Source organism: Gracilinanus agilis, chromosome 3 (genome assembly GCF_016433145.1).
Source record: "Gracilinanus agilis isolate LMUSP501 chromosome 3, AgileGrace, whole genome shotgun sequence".
NCBI classification, from domain to species: domain Eukaryota; kingdom Metazoa; phylum Chordata; class Mammalia; order Didelphimorphia; family Didelphidae; genus Gracilinanus; species Gracilinanus agilis.
In genome coordinates, this window is record NC_058132.1 from 200,844,119 (window position 1) to 200,864,444 (window position 20,326).

Here is a 20,326-nt window from a genome sequence, read left to right on the forward strand (position 1 = left end):
GCAGCCTTTGAGCATTTCCTGGCAATGTAAATAATGGAAAGTCCTTTAAAAAAAAAGGAAATCTGAAACCCAATCAAAATACAGTTGTGAGGAAAAGTGGTAATATGGTAGTGACTGGATCTACTGCCACCTAGAACACAGAACAGCTTAAAAAATGATCAAACTGGTATTATATGTATGTTTTCAAGAACACCCTAGAATGAAAATTCTAAGGTTGAGAAATATGCTCTGAATAGTTTTCAGACCTTTTCCCAGAATGTGCCCCAAGTAAGAATCAACCAGTCTCATTCTCTGACCTATCAACTCTGAGCCTAGATTCCTTTTTGGCAATTCTTGACCAGAGTTAAGAAGATGGGAAGCATGATCCCTAGCTTGGCAGTAATTCCATCTAATATGTTCCAAGTGAAGAATAAAAGTCTCTTATTCTCACAAATGGAGGAATTGCTTCACACCCAAGTTTTTCTCCAAACGGCTAAGCAATGGCCAGGTCATTCTCCAAGAGCATGAGAAGTGAGCAGTGCACCAAAACCATCCAAGTTGATTCCTGCTCCTTCATCCACTTTTACCCCTCACATAATTCTGGGAAAGCCCTTGTCACCTATTTTCTAGGTACATAAAACATGTCTCCCACAGGATCCACTAGAAGAAAGATCCTATTGTTTTAGAATCCTCAAGAAAACAGAACACAGAAAGAAAATGGTTACAAAAATAGATGTATATTTGTTAGAAAAAAAAGAAAAAGCCCAGTCAAGATTGGCCTCTGGGGTACCTGTATAACCCTTGGTGGTGCACGTGTCACTTAAAAGACAGGAGAAACAGTTGTGTGAATGACTGAAGAATAAGGACATTTCCCTGGGTCATGGTACCCCCAGCCTAGTTATCAAAGCCTAAGCTCTCAACCAGGGTCATTGGTGGCAACCATGAATGGCTGGCCTTTGTAAACTGTTAGCCTTGGGCCTGCCTGTCCTTTGCCCACCACCAGAATCTATACAGCCACTGCTTAGTTACAGGAGCTACATATCCTCAACACTCCATTTATAGGCAAGTTCTTCAACGGCTTTCTTGCTGGCAATTCTGGAAAAACGTTTCTCCTCAAAGCCATTGGACCTGAAAGTAGAAGAGATACCACAGTAATTAACATTATGCATTAGGAGCAGAGACCTATACAGGCCATTCTAGGGGGAGCCCACCAAAAGCAAAAGACAGATTCTGAATCCCTAAAGGATCTTATAATTTCAGGGAGAAATAGATAACAGATATATACAACACATAAGCACACATTAAAAAAATACATGATTCAATAGTTGCATGGAAACCTATGAAGACATATCAAATGCTGAGATGATCAAAATGAAGTAAGGCTGGTCAAAGAAAACTATAGGCAGGCGAGCTTTCAATGACTGTGCCAATCCATTCCAACCACAGGTATAATATATCAGTTTACCCCCTTTTTTTGTGTCACATGTATATCCTATGGTGATGAAGGGAATTTGTATATGTATGTCTATCTATGATGGGTCTGAAATTGCCCAGAAATAGAGTAAGTGACAGATAGGAAGAAGTATATATGAGAGATATAGGATAAAATGAAAACTAGGAATAGAAGGGATTCAACTGGGAAACTTAAGATAAGCTGGTCACTAATGAAAAGTTAATTCAGAAAGATTTCTGAGCTTGAGAGCTAAAGAAAAAAGAACAACTAGCTCAGGTTATGAGAGTGCCTAAAAAAACTGAAGGAATGTCCCTATAGAACCACCCAGAAAAAGTCAGTCTTCCTTAGTGTCTAGTGGAACAAAAATAAGTCTCACTGTCCAGGGAAGAAAGGAGGGAGGGAGGAAAGGAGGAAAACAAGAGAAAGAAGAGAAGGAGAACAGAGGGAGGGGAGGGAAGAAGAGGGAAGGAGAAAAGGGAGGGGAGAGAGAGGAAGAGAGACAGATTTCTTAAGCACTATGTGCTAAATACTTGGGAATGTGTAGCTGTAACAAAGTATGAGACTGGGAATACTAAAACATGAAGGATGGGGACAGGACCTGTTATTTCGCCAATTTAGAAAGCTTCCAAATGAGGAAAGTCTATCAATGCAGGCTGGTATTTCTCTGTAATTTAAGAGTTACCTAGAGCCCAGAAAGGTTCATGTACGTAACATTCTCAGGGTCACACAGCCAGTAAATATCTAAAGTGAACCAGTCCTGAATCTGAGTCAGTTTTCTTGGCTAGCTCTATCTACTATGCTGCAGTCTCTCAAAAAATAAAAAAATTAAGCCAGGTAAGCTAAGACCAACTTGTGTGAAGTAGCAGAGAAAACACAACTTATTTGAATATTGAATAACTGAATTCAATCATACTGAATAATCAATTCATAGGTTTACCTGTCCACCCCATCCCAACGATATCCAGGCCAGATATTAAATCTGTTCAGAGGAGGTGCAGGGCCATTGTAGCGAGGCTTTTCTAAAAAAATAAATAAGAGGATTCAGTTCTAATTTGATTCCAACTCCCAGAGATATTACAACAGTGAAGAAAACCAGCATCTCTCATTTATAAACTAAAGCTGTGTGAGACAGGCAGGTTGTGCAAGTTTCATAAAACTAAAGCTCAGCAAGAACGTGCCCCGGATTACACAGCTACAGAGTTGTTGTAGGGCTAGAATTCAAACCCAGGTCTGACTACAAATTTTCCATGATACCACACAACCTTTCCTACAAAGAAAATATTTCTGTACAGGAATTTGTATTTAATGGAACCCATATGATGATCAGACCTCCTGGGCTAGAGACCAAACATGTCATAGATGATAAGTTTAAGTCACATGTCACTTCTAAGTGTACAACGATCATCAGTAACCAACAGATAGCAAGGTCTATAGCTAACCTTTAAGAATGAGGATATACCACAACTATCACATAAGCTATCTGCTCTCTCCCCTAAAAGTCCTAGGAAGCCTCACCTTTCTTATCCTTGTTCTCCTTGGCCTTATTCTTCTTAATGAAGTTGGCCATGGGGTCACCCTCTCTCTCCTGTTCTCGAAGCATCTGATCCAGGTCCTCATCATTGATGTAGCGGGCCAATGGCTTCTGCATCTCCTTCATTGCATCCTCCACATTCTGTTGCTGCTGCCGGCTCTGGGCAAGGCTGAATAAAGAGAAACAAAAACCTTTGGTAGACTTTCTACCACTCCTGATCTTAAATGAAGATGGAACTACCCTAACTCCACTTAAAGCATTTCCTCTAACAACCAATGAAATTCATAATGCTGTTTAGTACCCAACAACCCTGAAGAGAAGAGATATAGCAGCCACTAATCCACCTATCAGCAGAGTAGCAAAACTGTCTCTACTTAATGTTTACAGGGTAATCCAAGACTTGAATGCCTTCAATGGTTCTCTTACCCCTTTCCCCACTGAGCATACTGCTCATTTTTCTCTGATTCTTCCTCTTCTTTTCGCCGTTGCTCCAAACGTTCCAACTTCAGGTCCCTCTTACGACCAGACTTATCTCGAAAAATGGTTTCAGCATTTTGAAATTCAGCTACAAAAAGATGCAAAGAAAAATTTCACTTATTTCCCCTCTTTAATCAGAAGAAGTATCAAAATCAAAAGTTGCAGAAATGTGAAGAGAGAGAGAGAGAGGAAAAGTGTCCTAAGTTCAGTAGGGGAAAGTAAAAGCTCAGGACTCTGAAGCTCAAGAGTTAGCTAGACTACAGAGTTCCACCCAAGCTACTACTCTGTCAGCTACAGACCTAAAAAATGATATCATGGGAAAGAAGGAAAAGAATCACTTGGACCCATTGAATAGTTCAAATAATGTATTAAAAACTAGATCTTAAATCCTATATTAGTTAACAGGCCTAAAAGTGACTAAGAAGCTTCATGAGCTTGGATTCGCTTACTGGTCTCCAAGTTTTTACCTTCCAAATGTTTGGTTTCTCGGTCCTGCCTCCTGAGCTCCTGCTGCTCTCTCCTTACATCAGACACCAACCCAGTTTTGGCCCCAGAAAACATCTGCGTGGCCTGTGCAATTGAAAGGGGGTACCACAAATGAATGAGACGGCATACTTCCCCAACAGGTACATAGCAGAGGGACTCAAAAATAGTTGTATTTTGACTGGATTATCCATAATTACTAGGGCACAAATGCTCTGGGACAGGAATGTATAAACTTCAATTTTATACCCTCAATATAGATTATAGGATGAACAAAATAAGAAAAGAGAATGAAAGCAAAATTCAAAAGGGGAGATTTTATGGAGAAGTATGATTTTGTCAGTTTTATGAGACAGAATCTTAAACCAAGTTACTCATTTACTAAAGGAAATATTAAGTAGCAGTAATTTTCATTTACTAATTAATAAACTTATTATCTGGAGAAGGAACTTAAGTTCATTTTTATGAAGCCTGGTCAGAAACTTGTACCATGAACTAAAATAATTTGTCTATATAAATTTATACTTTTAGAATATCCCACTTATAACAATACTTAATACTCATGGCTCTGTGAATCGTAGGCAATACAATCATAGATGATATGATCATTTAAAGTTTTATGAGAGGGGGCAGCTGGGTAGCTCAGTGGATTGAGAGCCAAACCTAGAGACGGGAGGTCCTAGGTTCAAAGCTGGCCTCAGACACTTCCCAGCTGTGTGACCCTGGGCAAGTCACTTGACCCCCATTGCCCACCCTTACCACTCTTCTGCCTTGGAGCCAATACACAGTATTGACTATAAGATGGAAGGTAAGGGTTTTAATTCTAAAAAAAAAATTAAAAAAAACCGTTTTATCAGACATTATTTCAAGATGTAAACTGATCCAAACTTCAAATGTAAGGCAATTGCTGATACCCTTCAGTAGCATCCTAAATTTGCCCTATATTGAATGCTTCAAGAAGTAGCATGGAGATAAAATTGCAGTCCTTCGGTCAAAAGAAATGTTTTACTTTATTCAAATAGGTGGTTTGAGTTTCTTGGTCTATGTAGCATCTAAGGTAGAAGTTCAGAAGAGAGCTCCAAAAGCTCCAGACTGATCTTATTACATAATTAAAAAGAACAGTGGGGGCAATTAGGTGGCTCAGTGGATTTAGAGCCAGACCTATAGATTGAAGGTCCGGGGTTCAAATCTGGCCTCAGATACTTCCTAGCTGTGTGACCCTGGGCAAGTCACTTAACCATCACTGCCTAACCCTAATCAATTTGCTATCTTCAAACCAATACATAGTATTAATTCCAAGTCAGAAGGTAAGGGTTTTAAAAAAAAGGAAAAGAAAGCTGCACAAAATAGAGACCTATAGTCTTACAATCCTCTTCTTTTCATTCTACTATGTATTTGTTAAAATCAGAGAAAAAAAAACTAAAAATTATCAAAATCCTGGGCTAGATCTGCTCCTAGAAGACAATAAAGTTATCCTTAAAAAAAAAAACAGCATACACCATTGGCATATGCTATGTAAAATCTACCATATTTTACTTTTTAAGTGAAATTTAATAAATTCTTATTTGTATTTACCCAACTTTCCCCATCCCAAATTATTTTGTATATATTTTGTATTTATTCATTCATCAAGCAATAAGCAATTATTAAGCCCCTATATATCATGCTAGGTCTGGGATTCTAAATGCAAAGAATAAACCATCTCTACTTGTAATGAACTTAAATTTTACTGGGGGTGGGGGGGAAGACAAGTACATATAAAAATATAAACAGCTTAAATATAAAGTTAATAAACAGAGCTATGTCAACATAGTTGAAAACAAGGTAATGTGAGAAGAAGGGCAATAAGTAGTTGGGAGAATAATGAAAGACTTTACCCAAAAGATGATGCTTCAACTGCATCTTGAAGGAAAAGAGGGTTGCTCTGAGGCAGAGGCAGCAAGGAGAGTACACTCCAAGCAGAGGGGGACTGACAGTATAAAGGGATGGAATAGGAAGTTGGAGTCTCAGCAGTAGCTAACCAAAAGAAGGGCAGTTTGACTAGAACACATAGTGTGGAAAGATGGAGTACTACCCAGTGAGGTTAGAAAGATAGGTTGGGGTCAAGCAGGCAAGAGGAATCCATTATTGGATTAAGGAATCAAACAATTATTAACCACCTATTGTGTACCAGGTACTGTGCTAAGCATTTTAAAAATATTGGGGGCAGCTGGGTAGCTCAGTGGATTGAGAGCCAGGTCTATAGATTGAAGGTCCTAGGTTCAAATCTGGCCTCAGACACTTCCTAGCTGTGTGATCCTGGGCAAGTCATTTAATCCCCACTGCCTAGCCCTTACCACTCTTCTGCCTTGGAGCCAATACACAGTATTGACTCTAAAACGGAAGGCAAGGGTTTAAAAAAATTTTTTTTATCTCATTTGATCCTGACAACCTTTAGAGAGGCAGGTGCTATCTATCTTCATTTTACAGTTGAAAAACCTGAGACAAATTAAATGACTTACCCAGAATCACATAGTTAATATTCCGGGACCCAGCACTCTATCCACTACCCCATATAATTGCCTCATATCTACAGGAGTTGAATTTTCAAATTTTTACTTAAGAAAAATTACTTTGGCATCACTAGGATGAACCAGAGTGGGAAGAAACTTGAAGCAGGGAGGTCATTTAGAAGGTTATTGTAGTACTCTTAGGTGGGAGGAAAAGGGCATAAAATAAGGTGGTAATTGCACGAGTAAAGAGAACAGAGTAGATGCAATATATGTAGATGTAAAAACAACAAAACTTCACTATTAAATGGGTATGTGAGGTGAGGGAAGGTAAGGAACTGAGTTAATGATGAACCTTGGAGACAAGGACGGTGGTGTCATTGGCAGAATGGGAAAATTTGGAAGAAGTAAAGATGTAGGGGGAAAAGTTGATGAATTTCATTTTAGGCATGTTGAGTTTAAGATGTCTCCAGGATATCTACTTTGAAATATCTAGTTAGGTGCTTGGTTATATGGAAGAAAAGCTCAGGGAAGAAACTGGGGCTGTATATATCAACCTGAGAGTCATCTTCATAGAGATGATACTTAAATTTATAGGAGCTAAAGAGATTACCAAGAGAAGGTAGAGGGAGAAGAGAAGAAGGCCTTACTTAGAAAAAACACTAAAGGATGCTCAAAGATAGGGAGAGTAATTATAGATGACAAGATAGCAAAGGACACTGAGAAGGAATGGTCTGACAGAGACAAAGTAGGAGTAATGTAAAGAAAAACCATAAAGAAGAGAATATCCAGGAAGAAAAGGTGGTTAACAGTATCAAATTCAGCAGATAGATCATGAAGGATGAGGACTGAAAAAAAAATATGGCTATTAAAAAACCATTGAGGGGGCAGCTAGGTAGCTCAGTGGATTGAGAGCCAAGCCTAGAGATGGGAGGTCCTAGGTTCAAATCTGGCCTCAGACACTTCCCAGCTGTGTGACCCTGGGCAAGTCACTTGACCCCCATTGCCTACCCTTACCACTCTTCTGCCTTGGAGTCAATGATGGAAGTCCAAGATGGAAGGTAAGGGTTTAAAAAAAAAACATTGAAAACAAGAAAGAGCAGTTTCAGTTGAGTGACCAAATCAGAAGTCAGACTTGCAAAAGGCTAAGTGAGAGAAATGCAGACAGTTGGGGATAGATAGCTTTTCCAAAGAGTTTGGCTGAGAAAGGGAGAAGAAATATAAGATAATACCTTAAGGGGATAAAAGCTTAAGAGAATGGCTTAAACCTTAGTAAAGGTTTAAGGATGGAGGAGAATTGGGCATGTTTGAAGGTAGTAAGAAAGGAACAAGTTGACAGAGAAAGTTGACAATTCAAGACAGAGGAGAGATGATTGAGTATGAGATCTAAAGATAAGGGGAGGGAATAAATGCTATATATGCACTTGCCTTGGCAAGAAGAAGGGCTATTTATCTATTGGAGAATGGAGGAAAAGAGGAAAGTGTTAGGTGATGTCAAGGAGTTTTGGAATGAAAAAAAACAGAAGCTTTTGGTCTTGATTTTTTTAGTAAAGTAAGAGGCACTCAACTAAAAGAATGAGCTCTAACAAGGTAAGAAAGGGAAGATTTCGAATAGTTTTGTGGGGAATGAGATAGAGAATCTATTAGGAAAAAATACTAGGACTTCTGTGCAGCAATGAGGTTGTTGAGATTGGATAACATGAATCTGAAATGTTACCCAGTCATGGTGCGAGACTTCCTCCAGCTTCAGGAAGCAGCTCATATGGAAGAGTAGAGAAGGTGAATGGTGGTAGTATTACTAGGCTGAAGTCTGGCATCCAAAGGACACAGGGGGAAAAGATTCATAATCAGAAGTCAGGGTAGAGTTGAAATGACTAACTGCTAGCTTGAGACTGGAAAGAGAGGTAAATGAAGTCAGAACAAAGGTAATGGCTTAAGAAAGTATTCAGGTATTAAAGGAATGATAGTGAACAGGGATAAGAGGGAGATGTACGTGGAAAGGTGAAATGATAGGAGATTATGGTCAGATAGGTAATTGCCACTGTTTCTAATTAGGGAAGTGGAACATTTTTGGATACTTATTCAAATGGAGTGAAGTCATGGAACCTAAGGCAATTAAGGAAATGGGAATATGCAGAAAGCTTGAGGGAGCATCTACATGGATTTTAATACCCCTTAGTATAAGAGCATTGAACTGTGTACCCATTGTTCCCCCCAAGTACTTTGAAGCAGAGATAGTTTTTGTTTTTCTATCCCCAGCACATGGCAAAGAAGTAGGCACAAATGTGCTTGGCACATCAGAGGCATTTAATAAACGCTTGTTGAATGTCACTGAATTCCTTGGAACAAAACTCCTTTACTACAATATTGCTTTATCATAACTATCAGACTCTTTAGCACACCAAGGGCCTGTCAGAACTGGAGAGCCTCTGAGTTCCTGGAATTAACTAGCTTTCCTAAGCTTCTTCATGTGTTAGGCACCAGTTTGCAGGCTCTAAAAACTAAATTCAGTAAGTCAGCAACTAACTACAGCACTTTATCTGGTCATGAGAGAAAAAAAAGGTAGCTTTTTGGGCTCCCTGAAATTAGGATGATTGATCTAAGAGGGCAGAAACGCAGAAGATACTTGGGATAATTGTACATATGCAAGCTCATTTTTCTAGCTGGGTTAGGATGAGTCTTGCCATTAGGCAAGACTTACAAGAAAGACCTCTCAAGATCCTTCAAGTCTAAGAATTCTTCATTCAGACAATAAATAAACATTTATTGAGTACATCAATGATGTGAAATATATAGAGCTAAGTGCTGAGGGATTCATGAAGATAACTAAAAGGTCCTTGTATTCAAGGAATTAACAATCTAGACTTCAAGGGTTTTCTCTAATGGCTACATTTTTTTTAGTTGGCACCTAAATGGCCTACATGAAGGATTCTGCAAGAAGAGAGGGAATACTGGACTCCTGAACCACTTACCTTTCTTCCAGAAGGCTGACTCCTTCGAGGTGGAGAGAGATCTGAATCAGAAGACCTAGTTCTTTGCTTCCTTCTTGGTGGGGAGAGGTCTGAATCAGAGTCTCGTTTCTGTTTGTTCCGTGGAGGAGACAGGTCTGAGTCATAGGCATGCTGACTGCTCTTCCCAGGGAGAGAAGAATCTACATTATGTCTCTGGTGTTTCTTGGATGAAGGGTATGTCTTGAATTTCCTATGGCTAGAAGAAGAGCCTAGAAAGCAAAGGAGAAACACTTTTGATCCCTTAAGAATAATTTGAAAATAAATTTTTCTTCATCTGGATTATGCTTTCAGATAAGTTAAAACTACTTCTCCAGAAATAAGCTTGACTCAATTACACTTCATTTTCTGTGGAGGTATTTGATATGAATAGGATATTCTAGGAGAAAACAGGAGAAAAAAAAAGTCCTTCCAAGACAGCTGTAAGGTTGACAGCCATGATTCTGATGTTCATTTCTAAATCTATGACAGCCATATTAGATGCCAAGGTCCTCTAGTAAGGTAAGAGTTTTTCTCATCAGTAGAATGAAAAGAACAACTCTCATTTATGTCCCTAGGGTGCTGTGAATGTTATAGATCCTAGAAAATGGCTTTGAGGTTCTCAGAACTAAAGAACCAAAAGATTTCAAAGCACTTTTAATTCATAGGTTGAAACCAATGTCTAGGGATAGGGAAAAGTCAGCAGTTTCATTGCATGAGTGGACAATATATTTTGTCCTGGGAACTAATATTCTTTAGTTCCCAGGTATTCAAATTTCATTACTAAAGATTATGGACTTTTAAGGTAATGAATAAGGTCCTTGTCCTCAAAGAGGTTACAATTTAGTATTAAATAAAGTTACTATACTTCCAAGAGCTTTCTCCAGTGGCTCTACCTTTTTAGTAGGTAGATGGTCTAGAGAAGTCATTCTTTAGGAAGAGAGGAGACAATCTAAATCCTTAAGTCATCTTTCTAGGAGGTTGACTCTTTTCCTGAAGTTCCCCTGATCTCCAATGTCACATCACTATCTATTGGACATCTCAAAACTCTCTCTCTCTCTCTCTCTCTCTCTCTCTCTCTCTCTCTCTCTCTCTCTCTCTCACGCACGCGCGCGCACACACCACCACCATCTTCCCAGTAACCCATGCTGTAATCTTCTATTATTCACTCACACTAATCCCTAAATATCCCACCTGATGTTAAGTCTTGTCATTTCTCTCTTTTTTTTTAATTTTTATTTTTTAAACCCTTAACTTCGGCAATGGGAGTCAAGTGACTTGCCCAGAGTCACACAGCTGGGAAGTGTCTGAGGCCGGATTTGAACCTAGGACCTCCCTTCTCTAGGCCTGGCTCTCAATCCACTGAGCTACCCAGCTGCCCCCTGTCATTTCTCTTTTCATGGCACCTCGGGTATATGTCCCATTCTTTCCTCTGACTGGCACCATCCTGATATAGCCCCACTTCAATTCCCACTTGAACTAGCACAGCAGCCTTCTGATAAGCCTCACCACCTCAAGTCTCTCTCCATTCCAGTCAATCTTCCACTCAGCTGCCACAGTCATCTTCATAAAACACAGACCTAAACTTGTTGCACATCCCCTACCTACTCAATAAATTATAGTGGTTCCCTATTACCTTCAGAATCAAACATAAAATATGTGGCTTTTAATATCTTTTACAAGCTGACTCCCTTCTTATCTTTCCAGTCTTTTAACACATTATTCTCTTTAATGTATTCTACTAACAGTCCAGATCTTCTTGATGCTTCCCAACACATCTCTCCTAACTCAATGCTTTCTCCCGGCTACGTACACTCCCTTCCCCACATCACATCTGGACTGCTCACTCTCCTCATTTCCACCTTCTGGCTTCCTTCCAGACTCAAATCAAAAACCACCTACTACAAAAAGTCCTTCTCAGTAGCCCCTCCCCACCCCCACAACACTTCCCCCTTAAGATTGCTTTTCATTTCCTATATCTCATAAGCAATGAGATTGTTTGCATGTTGTCTCTTCCCGTTAACATTTTAGCTCCTTAAAGGCAAGGTCTATGTTTCTGCCTTTTTTGGTATCCCTAGTGCTCAGCATAGGAGTTAGCTTAATAACTGATATTAAGCAAATAAAAAGCTTAGGAGAAAATCTGAGACAGGAGGCACTCACCTCTGGAGTCATGCAGCTGTTTCCCTGGCTGAAAAGAGGAAGATGACCGATTTTTATGTCGAGAAGATTCATCCCCATGTCTACTGCTCTTCTCCTTCAGACGACTAGAGGACTTAGCAAAGGCTTTACTAGATAGTGAATGACAGGCCTCAGGGACTCTCCTGGGTGGAGACAAGTCTGGAGAGTCATGACGGGACCTCCTGGGAGGTGAGGAATCCAGGGAGTCATGACGCACCCTCCTGTATGGTATGGAACCTGAGGAGTTGTGATGAGTCTTCTTGAGAGGAGAGGAGTCTGGGGAATCATGACGAGCCTTCTTTGTAGGCAAGGAGTCTGGGGAGTCATGACGGACCTTCCTGGGTGGTGTGGAGTACGAGGAATCTGAAGAGTTATGACGGGCCCTACTAGATGTAGAGTCTGAGGAATCTGAAGAGTCATGACGGGCCCTTCTGGGAGGTGTTGAGTCAGAGGAATCCAAAGAGTCATGACGGGACCTTCTGGGAGGTGTTGAGTCAGAGGAATCATGACGGGCCCTCCTAGGAGGTGAAGAGTCTGAGGAGTTGTGACGAGCCCTCCTGGGTGGGGATAGGTCTTGCTTTTGTTCTAAAACAAAACACAAAGTCAGCACTACACAGGCTCCTGACCTTCAAAACATTAATTAGATCTCCCCAGACATAGTTACTTCAAAATTGTCCAGAAAATCTGAAGACTCAATATACTTGTGTTGTTCAGGGAGAGTGAACCAGCACCTGGGAGGGCAAAAGTAAGTTGAAAATTTTCTCAAGAACAGGAAAATCCCTGTTGATACAGAGAATACTAGATCAGGAGCTCATTTTGAGATTTAATCCAAATAACTCTTAGATCTTCTTTGGGGGGAAAAATGGACTACTAAGCCTGTATCAACTCTGTAGTTTCACAGGAACAAAAAGTTGCTACCCATTCATCATATCCTCAGTAAAAAAAAAAAAAAAAAAAACCAGCAGAGTGAGGAGTTTGAGATTTTTCAGCTTGCAAAGGCATAGCATAAGCTAGGTGGGATGCACTTGGATACAGGACAGCTAAGGCATTTCAATGGCACCACTTAGCAACTTCTCTTCCTTTTGCCATCCAGTGAGTTGTGCCATAATTAATAGACCACAAAATTATACAGCCATTTACTACAGTGAATAAATACATTTGACAGAGTCCACTCACACAGAGACTTTAGAACATCTATGATACCCAGTGGAAGCTAGAAGCAACTGTGCTTTCTGAAGTTTTGTTCCTCATTTCTGAGAATGGCACATAGAAATAAACTTTTTGATATTACTCCTTTACCCCATCCATTCCCTCCCAGAAGAATGAGGCTCTCTCTCACACAGTCTATACCTATGTTGGTGGACCTATGGAATGCATACCAGAAGAGGCTGCTCTCCTCCCCCTTTCTACTTGCCTAAGAACATTTCTCTCATCACCTGCCCCTCTGCCCAGCAGCCCAATGGGAGTGCTTCCTCCCTCCCCTGCATGGGGTAAGGGGGCAGTTCACATGGGGTATGAGGGTTGTAGTTTGGGCACTTGGTCTCTAAAAGGTTCACCATCACAGGTCTAGACCTTTAGATCTGTCCTGTGATTTGGTACTCACCACCTAAGAGCTTCCACTTGTTACTGGTCCGGAATGCTTCCATTTGTTTCACTTCTTCTGGGCGTTCATCAATGAATTCAGCTACCTGGAAAAATATCACAGGCTTAATTGGCCTGGAAGAGCCAAAAATGACTTGGAAAGATTAAAACATGAAACATCTCCACCCCTAATACACATAGTGAGAAAAAAACCTACAGTCTTCCTCAGGATTTACTGTTTCTTCTATTTTCATACACAACTTGTCACTGCCCTAGTTTAATTATAGACCCTCTACTGCCTAATGAAGTACAAAAAAAAAAATTGTTCCATCACAAGTCTTTTTTAACAACCTGTCAAGTCCTATATGATCTATTTCTGGGCTAAAAGATGAATATATTTTGGTCTTTCCTTTTCTACCCAGCATGATGGTCCAGTAAGCTCTCCTGACTGTCACCAATGGATAAAATATAGGAAAGCAGTTCACACCCTGCCCAGCACATATCCTTCATGGTAATAACGAATTATCATGATGACTAATCTTCTTAAGTGCAAAGAGTAAGAAAGTAACTCATTACAAACATAGCACATACCACCAGGGAAAGAAAAGACATGGAAAAATTTAGACTGAACAAGAATAATTAAATGAATTTGGAGCTAGTTGAATAACCATATCCAAAGCATGATCATTATTGTTTTGATACAAAATTTGGTGGGAGGGGTCCTCTAATGAAGCATCCTATTCAACATTTCTATCATGTAATGGCAAACTTATCAAACTTGCAGATAATATAAAACTGAAAGAGATAGTTGATGTGTTGAATGACAGAATCAGAATCCAAAAAAATCCTGGCAAGCTAAAAAATGAGCCAAATAAAATAAAATTTACTAGAGCTAAGAGAAAAATATTATACTTGAGTTTTAAAAAGAGACCACATAAATGTAATTTGGAGGGGAAGGTATAATTAGACAAAAGTTCATACGAAAAAGATTTTTTGAGGGCAAAAGTCAATGTCAGAGGGTCTATAGGAAGATATTAATATACTGTTGGTAAGAGCGGTAAAAAAACACAACACATTCTGGAAAAATATTTGAAACTATACTAGTAAAGCCTTACTTTTCCTATCCTTTGACCCAATAATCTTACTATTGGATGTCCTACCAAAGAAGTCAAAGATGAAAGGTCTGATATATATATATATTTGCATTAAAAAAAAAAACTGAAACCCTTACCTTCCATCTTAGAATCAATACTGTATATTGGTTCCAAGGCAGAAGAACGGTAAAGGCTAAGCAATGGGGGTTAAGTGATTTGCCCAGGTGTGTAAATAGAATTAGCTCTAGCCCATTCATAGTCAAAACTCTACCTACCCGAGATGATGTCATCCCTACCTCCCTTAGTGGGAGAGGGATGAGTTACCCACACATGACAATAAGTAACAAATCAAGAACAAGGGACTGCCCTTTGGGCAGTCCAAATCAGTGCAGAGGCTGCCATTTGTCCACTTGAATTGGAGGTGGACCCACAGGAAGTGACTCTTCAAGTATGTTGGTTACTTCCTGTTAAGAGAATTCCCGCTTAGAACTTGGTGCTGAAGGATCTGGGCTGAGACCTCAGGCAGCTTCTACTCTGAATGGTCACGTGGGTAAGTTAGGCTGACTTCCGTGGACGTTTCCAAACTCTACCTTTAAGCAGGCACTAGCCTATCTGGTTGCTAGGCCTTGTGGCTTGTAGCCTAATTTATTTAGTCTTTTAACCTTCTCTCTCCATCCAAGCCTCTGCAGGCCTGGACTAGCCTCTCCCTCTCTTTATTTCCTTACCTTTCACCTTCCTAATTGTAAATAAACTACCTTAAACCCATCCTGACTTGGGTCTAATTTAATTACGGAATCAATCTGAATTGTTGATTCCTGGCGGCCACACTTTAATTATATATCTATAAATACCTAAAATCTTCCTCTTGCACAGGGTCACACAGCTAGGAAGTGTCTGAGGCAAGATTTGAACCTAGGACTATCCATCTCTAGTCTTGGCTCTCAATCCTATGAGGCACCCAGCTGCCCCCCATAGTTATATTTTTTGTTGTAACCAAAACTAGAATCAATATGAGTCTACATTGGTTGGGAAATGTCTAAACTGTGATATGTTAACATAATAGAATATTACTGTCAAAAAGAAATGATGAGTGTGAGGAATTCAGAGAAAAGTAGAAGATTTATGTGAACTTCTATGAAATAAATGAAATAAGAATAAGAACAATCTACACCGACCCCTGATAGGTGCTGCGGTGATCCAGGAAGGCAGTGATGGCCACACTTTTTTTGTATTACATTCTATCCTGAGTTGAATAAATAGTTTCATAATTTCCAGGGGGCGCTAAATAATATTTTTTTCTGGAAAGGGGGCAGTAGGCCAAAAAAGTTTGGGAACCACTGATCTACACAATTACCAATAGTAATGTAAACGTAAATTATAAAAAAGAAAGCCAAAATTTGAGTAACTATAATTTTGGTTGAAAGAACAAAAAATAAAACATACTTCTACCCTCTCATCAGAGGTGGGAAAAGAGGAAGGAAAATTTAATACTTATGACAGAATATTTCAGTCAGATGCTGTCACTGTATTAGTTTTTTGGCTTAACTATTTTACTTCATTACAAGGGAGAATCCAAAAAGAGGGATAAGGAAGGCTATATTCAGAAATGACCATGAAACAAAAACAAAAGGCATCAATAAAACTTACTCCTGAAGTAGGGAGATGGCTGTGTGAATAGAGAAAAAAAGGCTATATACAAGAGATGCTGTGGAGGCAGAAATGATGAGATGTGGTAACTGATATGTGGTTTGAGTGAGCATAGTGATGGATGATACCAAAATTGTGAACTTGGGTGCCAGGCAGAAGGGTAAAATAATCAACAGTAACAAAGAAGTTTGGAAGAAGGATGGGCTCCATCACATGCTACCTATATCTTGGAGAAAATAAATCACTTAATTTCCCTTTCCTTATCAGTAAAATGAATGGGTTAGTTTCTGAGGACCCTTCAAACTCTAGATAGATGATACTATAATCCCAACACAAACATTTCAAAATATAAAGTAAACAATTGGTTTTTTCCCCTCATCAATAAGAACTAGAACTCAAGAGCAAGATATGGGCTAGATATAAAGATCTTGGGCATCATCTGCATAGAGGTCATAATTAAACCTACAGGAACTGATGAGGTCATCAAGTAAAAAGGCTGGTTATGGGGATTATTCTGTCTTGTTCTAGGAGCCACAATTTAGGAAGTACAATGACAAAATGAAATTTATCCAGAGAAAGGTTTTAGTTCAAATGTCACCTTTCAGAAGAGGCTTACTTTAATCCTCCAAAATACTAATGTTATTCTCACTAGAAATTATTTTATTTGCTATTTTGTATTTACTTATCTGTGGTTCATATTGCTTGTTATCCACAAACATGCTCTGCCCTAATTCTTTGTCCATTCCCCCATGATAATTTTTAAGTTCCTGAAGGAAAAGGACTGTTTCTTTGTCTTTGTATCCCCAACACTTACCTTGGCAGCTGGCACAGAACAGGCATTTAATAAATGTTTGCTGAATGAATGTATGAATAGAGGCACCAAACTATGAAGTAGTAGAGAGCAAAAATTTCTTTAGAGTTAAATCATGCACATGTTTTCTTATTTTTTCTTTTTTTTTAAGCCTTTACCTTCCATCTTAGAATCAATACTATATATTGGTTCCAAGGCAGAAGAGCAATAAGGGCTAGGCAATGGGGGTCAAGTGACTTGCTCAGGGTCACACTGCAGGGAAGTGTCTACAGCCAGATTTGAACCTAGGACCTCCCATCTCTAAGCCTCGTTCTCAATCCACTGAGCTACCCAGCTGCCCCCTTTCTTATATTTATTCAGTCAAGAATTACACACATGACTCAAGCTAATTAACTAAATAGTGTTTTGGTTCGGCAAAATCCATACTGGGTAATCTTGGTTAAGTCACTGCTTCTCTGTGATTATTCCTTCATTATTAAGATGATGCTCTATAAACAAATGAAATCAGTGTACCACAATTATTAATTACTATATTGAAATAGTTCTAAGCAAAGCACTATTTCTTCTCTGCCTCCACCTTCCTCCATTCACACACAGAGTTCTCTGGGCTCCACTTAATGCTTAACCTTGATTAAGTCAATCAATTTTTCTGAATCTATGTTGCCTCAACTATAAAATGATAGACTACATAATCTCCAAAGTCCCTTCTAGCTCTAGATAATAAGCTCTTACAACCAAATAAAAGGAACCTGCTTGAGGAAACAAGCTCCTAAGACTTAATTATTCCTCAACTTACCACAGGCAAATCTCCTTCTTCTTCCTCTTCTTCTTTTTCTGACTTAGTAGAAATATTTGCCCAACTCACATCATCATCCACAATGCGCATCCTAGAGAAAAGAGTAGTCAGAAAGAGAGCTATTTCTAAGATAAGTGCCAATAACACTCTGGGCAACCAAAGAGTAGCTTAGGTAAAAATCAGAGGCAAGAGGAGATAAAATAGTACCATTTAGTATGCCCTTTCCCTACAAAGAAATCATCTCTTAGATTAAAGAATTTAGGAAAAGATGAATGTTACTTTGAAAGAGCCTGGGAACAGGATGGAACAGAAATCTCAACACAACCAGCTGGCTTTCTCTTACCTCAAAGCCTACATGGGCCCCTAACCAAAAATCCTACTTCTGAGACAAATGCTAGTGATCTTTCATTGGCTTCCTTGACACCCTTCTCCCTGTCTACCCCTTAACTTCTGCTCTGAAGCATCTCACTACAAACTTCAGGTAGGAGACTTTAGGAACATGCCATGGGTTCACCAACATGGGCCTAGGGTAAGTGATAAAGAAACTTGTCTGCAATCAAGAGGCTGTTTGTAATCAATGCCTTCCTTCCTTTTCTCTTACTTTCTATCTGTATAGATACTATTTATAGTTAAATGTTGTGTCCTTATTGTTCATTTGAAACTGCTCTCTCCACAATTAACCATGATTTCTTAGTTGTCAAATCCAATGGCTTTTTCTCCATCCTTATCCTCATTGACTTCTCTTCAGCCTCTGACACTCTCTTTTTTAATTTTTTTAAATGAATGAATTTATTTATTTAGAATATTTTTCCATGGTTACATGATTCATTCTTTTTTCCTCCCCCCTCCTGGCAATTACTCTCTTCTTGATACTCTGCTCTTGAGGTTTTCATGACTCTGCACTATCTTGTTCTCCTATCTCAATCTCCTCTGATGAATCTTTATCCAAGTGATACCCAGGGTTCTGTTCTGGCCTCTCTTCTCCTTCTATGCAATTTCCCTTGGTAATCTTGTCAACTCCCATGAATTCAACTATCACTTCCATACAGATGACTGTCATATTTATTTATCCAGCACTACTTTCCTGACCTCAAGTCTCCTCTATTTCCAACTGCCTGTTGTATATCATGAATTTTATGTGCCATAGACATCTTTTTTTTTTTTTTTTATCACTGAGCCACCCAGCTGCCCTCCACCAGAGACATCTTAAACCCAACAAGTTCAAAACTGAATTCATTCTCTTTTCCCTCAGACCCTCCTCTCTTGCTAATTTCCCTATTTCTATCAAGGGCACCACTACTCTCTCATAGGTGTCAACTCTTCATTCTTTCTCACTGCCTCCACATACAATTTATTACCAAGTCCTATTGTTTCTACTTTCATAACCTCTCTAAAAATATGCCTCTTTTTCTCTCTGACACTGCCACCACCTTGTGCCTAAACTATCGAAATAAGTCTGTCTGCCACAACTCTTCCAGTCCATCTTCCATTCAGCTGTCAAAGTGACTTCCTAAATCTACTTGGTTTCAATTTCCTTGCAGGAACTCTCTGTAGACAACCCCCCACCCCCACTTCCTTTTGAATACTGTTTTCCCACTTTGGATGGTAAACTCCTTGAGGGTAGGGACTATCTTTCTATTATTTGTATCCTCAGCATTTAGCACAGTGTTTGACTGAATTCATCCCTGCACCAAAACACACACACACACACACACACACACACACACACACACACTCACACACTCTCTCTCTCTCCCTAAAAATAAATTCCAGTAGTTTCTATCAACTCCAAGATAAAATATAAAATCCAGAGGCTTTCAAAGTCCTTTATAAGCTGGACTTTCCCCCCCCTTTCCAGTCTTCTTACACCTTATAACGGCCCGAACTCTCTGCCAGTCAGTGAGGCCGCCCTCCAGGCTGTTGCTTTAACAGAATATTCCATCTCCCCAGGGGGGTCCTGGCATTTTCTCTGACTATCCCGTGTCTGGAATGCTCTCCCTCCCTGCCTCCTGGCTCCCCTGGTTTCCTTCAAATTTCAGATAAAGATCCACCCATTGTAAGAAAATTTTCTCAATTCTGGTGCCTTCCCTTTAAGATTGCCCTCAATGTATCCTTGTTTTTGCATAGCTGTTTGCACGACATCTTCCCTTATTAGACTGTAAGCTCGTTAAGGGCAGAAACTGCCTTTCATCTTGTTATCTGTATCCCCGGAGCCTCATTAACACAGTGCCTAGCACAGTAGGTGTGATGGGGAGGGGATACAGCAGAAAGGGCAGGAATTAAGCTATAGTCTAGGGTAATACACCACTCCACATACTACACACACCTCATATATACACCACCCGCACACAACCATATACCATATACCACATTTACACATACATCCTTGGCTCACCCTTTGCCTCCAGCACCAGTCGGCTTCGGCCGCTTTTTGCGGCGCTTACGATTTGCCTCGGAGCCCGCATCGACTGCTGCCTCGGGCCCCGACAAGTAACGTTTCAAATATTCTGCCTTGGAGAGCGGTGGGGCGGCCGCCATGGCAGCGGAGGAAGCAAAAGAGAACAGGAAGTAAGGAATGGCAAGGCGTGAGGGACAAACTTCCTGAAACGCGAAATACACCAAGATAATTTTCCTAAGGTGGAGTCAGGGTTCTCGGGCCGCTGAGCAAGAAGCCATGGGAAATATATGATTGGTTCCTGGATGTGGGCGGGGCCCAAACATTTCCCCCAACCCTGGGAAACCTGCTAATCAGCAAAGAACCAGTGTAGGAGAGAACGAATAGAGATAGAGGTGGTACTTATATGGTGAATAAGAAGAGAG

General features: G+C 39.9%; 1 protein-coding gene across 1 annotated transcript; it reads right to left on the reverse strand.

Annotated features, from left to right (window-relative positions):
• Positions 1–728: 728 nt before the first annotated feature.
• BUD13 (BUD13 homolog) lies at positions 729–20,044 on the reverse strand. The gene is made up of 10 exons (XM_044666343.1): positions 19,902–20,044; positions 17,507–17,597; positions 13,181–13,265; positions 11,560–12,162; positions 9,385–9,632; positions 3,908–4,010; positions 3,390–3,528; positions 2,948–3,132; positions 2,370–2,451; positions 729–1,107 (listed from the first exon to the last, which is right to left on the reverse strand). Exons 1-10 carry the CDS (start codon positions 20,042–20,044, stop codon positions 1,014–1,016), a joined length of 1,773 nt encoding a protein of 590 aa, XP_044522278.1. The 3' UTR covers positions 729–1,013.
• Positions 20,045–20,326: the final 282 nt, after the last annotated feature.

What these genes read in the sequence shown, in the direction of transcription:
- BUD13 (XM_044666343.1), bottom strand. Translation starts at nt 20,044, where the DNA reads ATGGCGGCCGCCCCACCGCTCTCCAAGGCAGAATATTTGAAACGTTAC. An exon ending in GGAGAACAAGGATAAGAAAG is followed by an intron (nt 2,452 to 2,947) that starts GTGAGGCTTCCT and finishes TTATTTTTTTAG; the next exon opens with AAAAGCCTCGCTACAATGGC. An exon ending in CGTTGGGATGGGGTGGACAG is followed by an intron (nt 1,108 to 2,369) that starts GTAAACCTATGA and finishes TTCTACTTTCAG; the next exon opens with GTCCAATGGCTTTGAGGAGA.